Below are 6,971 nucleotides of genomic sequence, written 5' to 3' on the forward strand. Positions count from 1 at the left end.
ATAATAATTACACTGTATTATAGTAACGCGGTTATATAGTTTCTAATACGTATTTTACCCATTTCCCCTGTTTCAGAAATGGTATTATTTGTTTGACTAATTAAATACAATATAATTTGTTATTAATTCCAATATTATTGTATGTTGATTATAATTTCTTATTTTTCAATTTATTTCTTAACTTGTGAACATGGTGAAGTTAGTTTGTCTTCTAATATTAATTCTATTTCATCAAAAGTATAACGATATTTGTGAAGTCCAACCGATAGCAATAGTTAATATTGTATTAAACAAAATTCCTAAACCCATTTTTCACTTGAACCGTTGAAAATATTTGAAGCAAACTGTTAAAATCTTGCGATTTTTTTTTTTCCATTTAATTCTATTATAGACAGTTTTTAATTTAGAGTCAATTTCGTTATTATTATTTATTTTAGTTTTTAATAATTATAGAACAGTGCTCTACCTTCAAATAAATTAACTGTCTTTGAATTATAACACAAGTTAGAGTTTTGATTTAATTCTTCAATTTTTAATTTGTAATACTTTGATTGCTTTGTGTTCAAATTTGGTGAAAGTGATTTGTCTAAATTTAATAAGAGACACACATAAATAATAATATAATACAATTAGTCAATTGAGAAATCACCTATAAAATTAAATAACGAGTTGCTTATTTCATTTCACTCATGCAATTAATAGCAATAAGTGGAAATCGCATCGATAATGTGAAAGTATATTATATTAAAGTTAATAAAAATCTATTTTTTTTAATAATAATTATTATTATTATAGATAGTCAAAGACATTCAATGATTATACACAAGTAAGTTTAGTAAATTATGTAAAATTAATGTTTGATAACTATGTGTTCAATGTTATAGGTGTAACGAATAACGATTAAGTATGTACTTAAACAAAATAAAGATAACATAATATAAATTTCTTTGATGGTGTGATTGGGATACCTAAAAAATATTTATATATATATTAAAAAAATTACCTAAAAATTCCTTTATAAGCGATGCGTGATATTTTACTTAGATTTAACAAAAGACGACCGAAAGATATCATTAATATCGTTACTCGGTGTTCTGCATAATTATAATAATAGAAATTATTATGACGATGGATGACGTTCGAGAAGAGAAGAACCATATTTTCAATATAAGGTTGGCCAAATGTACAGGTCTATATCAAATGTTGGATCCCGGAACCACAAAATGTCTAGGTCGAAACGTCTATCATATCGCTTTGGCGTTCATTTTGATGTATTTATGCGCAGTTTCGATAATGTCGACTGTTAGCTGTTTGTACTATTGGACGGACAATATGTTGATAAGTCTAGAAGATTTCGGGAAAGTGGAAACTGCGCTGTTCGTGATCTACAAAATGTGGATCGTCATCCACCACTCGAACGACATATGGAACTGTTTGTCGATCACGCGGTACGGTTTCACGTCGTTCGGCTTTCGGGAGAGGCACATACTGGATCGTTGGCGAAAACGTTCGATGAAGTGCTCGAACTTGTTTGCCATCACGTATTTGATTTGTGTGACCATTTTTGTGGGCACTACACAGGCGTTCCGTAACAAAACAACACCGGTCAAAAATCGCGACGGTTCGGTCGGTTATTACCGACAGAATATTATGAATTTCTACATAATTGTATCCGACGAAACGTACAACTCGCATTACAATAAGTTTTGCTTTGCCGAAGCGCTGTTCACCGTCTCTATAGGAATGTTATTCCTCATATTTGATACTCTTCTGGCCACACTGTGCTTTGCTATTTGCGGTCAAATGCAAATAATTAACGCTACGTTCGAATCGGTCGGACATAAGTCGATACGTGATTCTCATTCCCCAGTTGGTGAGTACCTACGAATTTCGTTTACGTCAAAATATCCCTATATAGAATAGTTATGTATTTTAGTTAGAAATGTAAATGGCAATAAATATTTATTCCTAGCAGATTTCAGTAAAGTTTCAAGTTTGTTTTCATATACCTACGTATTATTGATTTATGCGATATTTTTCAACTTAATATTTCCGAGATTTAAGTATTAAAATATGTTTTATTTGTTTTGTTTTTTTTTTTTTAACAACTAAAAAGAAATTCTTTTACCATTCATACGTTTAAATATTATTTTGTCAACTTGTAGACTACATTGTGGACGGAAAAATAAAGATGTCTAAAGTACACGATTTAATATATGATGAATTGAAAACAATTTTAATGGAACACCAAGAAGTTATGAAGTAAGAGTTAATTTTTATTTTATATATCAATTATTATGAAATATTATATTACAACATTTATAAGGATGCTTATTATGTTATATAGCTAACAGTATTTTTGAACTAAAATTAATACTATATAAATATATAATATTTCCAAACACTTTTAAATTTTAATGTAAGTGCAAGAACATTTTTTTTAAGCGGTAGGTATTCATAAATTAAATTATAACCAACATAATTGTTTTCTGATATTAATGTTTTAAGTTCATAATTTCAATACCTTGTCAATAGTTTTTAAGCTATAAAATCACAAATTTTGCTTATTAATAATTTTATTTAAATGAGATAATGATTCATTTTCCGACCATAAAAATAGAAATATTTTATCAAATTGCTTATATTTTCAAAAATTTCGTATCATTTTTTTTCATAGTCTGTACAATTATTCATCAATTCCAGTCTTTCAATGTTTTTTAAAAAAAAAACTTTAACCAATATCGTAAAAACGCTGAGGGTGTTCGCAAAAATTTATTCAAATGCATTACATAAGTATTTTCAAAAATAAAATTTCGAATTTGACTTTGAAGATGGAATTGTATAGTCTAGTAGGAATAATTATATAAATTATTTTTTCAGTCTCCACTTATCGTATACACTTTATTATGATAAATTGAGCATAGTGTAGTTAGTTTTCCTGATATGTGAAAGAAAATGGTTTAACTTTTAAAATTTTAAAAAAAATTATATTATATCATTTTATATTATAGTACTTATATTAATAACCACTTGTAAATATTAACTGTGGATGAAAAAGTAACAAAAATATAGTCTGAGACGCAATTTCGTTTAAAAAGGTACGAAATTTGTGAGCTTACAACTTTATTGCTGTTTTGTGAATCTGTGGATCCCTCATATTTTTATCATTCCAAATGCTATAATAATTAATTTTTTTTTTTTTAGGAAATATGAAATGTTTTTAGCACTATTCGAAAAAGTAATGTTGATGCAAATTTTGTTTTCATCATTATCACTCATCATATTGTGGGTTATTTTATTGATGGTGAGAAAATAACGTAATATGTACTTAGATTTGATTACAATATTAGAGGCAGATTTAGAGCCTGAGATGTTTGCCCCATCTTAACAATTATATAATATTTATAAAGCTAAAACTAAATGCTAAATATAGTATTTACAAAATTACATTATTTATTACAAATAATAATATGCAAAATTTGTATGACCTCTCAAAAAAAAAAAAAAAATCCTTGATTCACCACCACACAATAGTATATAACCATTTAACCATCAATTACAATGATTCAATATTACCTATTCTTTAATTATTGTCTAATTAAATGAGATTATTCTTAAAAAATTAAATATAATTTGCAATTATGTTTTTAAATTCAAAATTTCATGTTTCATCTTTCGTATAATGTTTACAAGTTATCAAACAAAATACAATTCTAATAATAAGTTATATTATAAAAACAACATATGAGGGGTGGAAATCCAAAACGTACTATTGCCAAAATTGACAAAAATGAGTAACATATCGACTCTTATAAAAAAAACGTCGAAAAATCGATTGTTGTTATCAGAATAGACCAAAACGTACTACTTCCCGGTCAAATCAACTGCAAAAAATGACTGCTAAATCCCAAACGAACCTTTTCCATGCATAAAAGTTATATTTAGATAATCAAAACGTACTTTTTCCAGTTTTACGCCAAAACGTACTATTGCCCATGTTAAAAGAATAGGCACTAATCATTAACTATACCAAAACGAACTAAACTACGAGAATTTCCATAAATTATTCCAAAACGTACTTTTTTTATGTTATATCAAAACGTACTATTACCTATGTTGTAGATATAGGAAAATAAAATAGTTAATCCAAAACATACTCAAGTATAGTTTATAATTTATAATATTAAGTTATTATCACAATCATTAAACACATTTGAGTCGTTTTTAATAGAAATACTATATTATTAAATATTTTAAAAAAACTTCCTTGTCTTCAAAATGACTTGTCTATTTTATGAAGGTGAAGTTACTAAAGTTGGTGTCATAAAAAGGTTTAAAAATCTTCAGAACATCGGTCAAGTCGATATCCTGCCAAAACAAAACTGTGTTAAGTTAGCAAAAAAGGAAGATGTATTCAAATTAAATATTTTTTTTTTAAATACCAATGGTTGCTGAGGAATTTTATAATGATATCTTTCAAAATGTAAATAATAATAATATTGAAAATGACGAAAGCGGGATTTATGAAGAAGACCCTTATTAAATAAGAATTTTTATCATTTTTATTGTGTTTATTAATTATGAATTAATAATAAATTAATCATAATATGATTAACAGTATTTTATATACTTTTCAGGAGATGCAAAAAAGTAAAAACCATTTAAATATGTATACTAAAACTATAGTCATTGATTTAAATATCTACTTATTATTCAGAAACTTAAGATCAATATTATTTTATTGTAATTTAATATCATATGAGTTATTAACTATCAAAATTAGAGATACAACATTGGAATTAAGTATTTACGTGTCATATATTAAGCATATTATTTTAGAATGATCATAAAAAAGGTTAAAATTTAAAAACAAGAAAATAATTAATAATGTTTTTATTTTGGAAAAAATACATTTTGAAGTTTATTTTAATAGGTTTTTCAAAACGAACTATTTTCATAGAATTTTCCAAAATGTACTATTTCCATTAAATTAATGGAAAAGATACATTTTGTGGATTATTTTACATTTTTATATATGACAAAATAATAGGGGTTTATACTAAAAAAATGATTTTTTTTTCAGTCAATTGACATTGATTATAGAATAGGAGATACAGAAAATCGCTTCTCCTGAAAAATCAGTATTTTGGCAATATTACGTTTTGGATTCCCTCCCCTCAATTATTTCATTAATTATTATAGTTGATAAAGTTAATAAAGCAGATGATTAAATCATTTAATACATAATTTCAAATGGTCAATTGTCTATTTGCATACAAAATATATATAACTAAGCAAGGAAATAGTATAATATTATTTTGAATACATTTTTTTTTTTAGATTTTTTTCGACGACAATAGATTTGTGAATTCGGAAGTTACAACATTACAAATGGTATGCCTAATTCCTTCATACTCATTTCAGATATTTATGGTGTGTTATTTATTTGGAAATTTACACAACCAAGTAATTTGAAATTCATTATTATTTTTAATTTTATATATTTTTTAATCGATCAGGCTGGTAAGTCTTATGAATTGTTTAGGAATTGAACATACTGATTTTTCTTTCAAATGTATATAACTGAGATTTACATTGAATTATTCAATAATTTTATATTTAAAATATTCCATTGTAATATTAATGCACCAATATATTATTTAAACAATAAAAAACATAATGTGTTTAAATATTTACTTTAAAATTTATGTAGTCAACATACATTGCAATTTGTAATGTACATAATATGTAATTTTGTATATTGTTCACACTTGAAAACAACTATAACAACCTTAATAACGTATATGTATACTATATATTTTATACTGTAGAAAAATAATTTAATTTCACAAATTATACTACAGTTTACAAATGTTTAATAAATATTCTTTGTAATTTTACATTTTATTTATTAAAGAAAGATTCAATAATATTCGCATTGTACAGCAGTAATTGGACTGAAATGAATATAAATTGTAAAAAAATGATATTATTTATAATAAAAATGAATAATGCTAACTACAAAAAATTAAAATTCACAAGTACAAAAATTATAAACTTGGAAATGTTTTTTAAAGTGAGTATATACTGATATAGTTATTATTTTACCATTATTTTAATATTTATAATTTTAGTTTCATTATAATATCTACGTTATCATATTAAATTATATCAACTATTTTATACTTCAATCATATCATCCATATTTCAAGTTCCTACTATTAACAAATTCTAAAGACAACAAAATAATAAAAATTATTGAATTTAAAAATAAATTATGTTAGAATATCAAAAGCATAGAAAAAATAATGTGGTAGTTTATTTTTTAATATTTTTGAAAAATTTACAAAAAACTATACATTAAATTATAAAAACTATGAAATTGAAAATAACAATGTGCATATTTTTAAAATTATTGATTCATTATAGTTCATTATGAATTGCTAATAAAATAAATCAATTTTGTTGAAAATAAGTATTAATGTGTATTTTTTATTAATTTCAGACAATGGGTAATTGTTATACAGTTATTTCGGTTTTAATAAATCAGATTAAAACAAAGAATGAATAATGAATATGGAAAATTTATTCCTTTATATTTTACTTTGACATTGATCTAATTATTAGATTTATCTAGTTATATCTGTTATCTATATTAATTGTAGCAAGGTTTACCCCCCCCCCCTAAATGTATTCAACCTGACAGACAATCAGTCACGCAGGAGCCGTCGAGCAAACGATCCGTCATTGTTCCTGACATATGTGTAGTTTATTTGTATATGTTATTTTCTAATGTGTAAAGAATATCGTGAACAGTGTTATACAATTTAATAAAGCGTTCGAATGATAATATAATTTTCTTAGCGTTAAATGTGTTAAATATTGTGTACGTATAAAGTATAAATTATATCAGTATATAACATAACTAAACCTTAATAAATATCTATACATATTATAAGACTCATTATTAA

The 6,971-nt window shown here is 24.6% G+C and overlaps 2 protein-coding genes across 2 annotated transcripts; both read left to right on the forward strand.

The window, feature by feature from the left end:
- Nucleotides 1-1,128: 1,128 nt before the first annotated feature.
- LOC113549921 lies at nt 1,129-2,239 on the forward strand (the record flags this gene model as incomplete). Its single annotated transcript, XM_026951438.1, has 2 exons — nt 1,129-1,873; nt 2,166-2,239. Coding segments are annotated over exons 1-2 (819 nt in total), but the record flags the coding sequence as incomplete, so codon positions are not given.
- Nucleotides 2,240-6,571, forward strand: LOC113549922 (odorant receptor 33b-like). Its single transcript, XM_026951439.1, has 5 exons — nt 2,240-2,262; nt 3,205-3,304; nt 5,341-5,466; nt 5,918-6,076; nt 6,506-6,571. The coding sequence occupies exons 1-5, from the start codon at nt 2,240-2,242 to the stop codon at nt 6,569-6,571; spliced, it is 474 nt and encodes a 157-aa protein (XP_026807240.1).
- Nucleotides 6,572-6,971: the final 400 nt, after the last annotated feature.

The sequence above is a fragment of the Rhopalosiphum maidis genome, chromosome 1, assembly GCF_003676215.2.
Source record: "Rhopalosiphum maidis isolate BTI-1 chromosome 1, ASM367621v3, whole genome shotgun sequence".
Classification (NCBI taxonomy): domain Eukaryota; kingdom Metazoa; phylum Arthropoda; class Insecta; order Hemiptera; family Aphididae; genus Rhopalosiphum; species Rhopalosiphum maidis.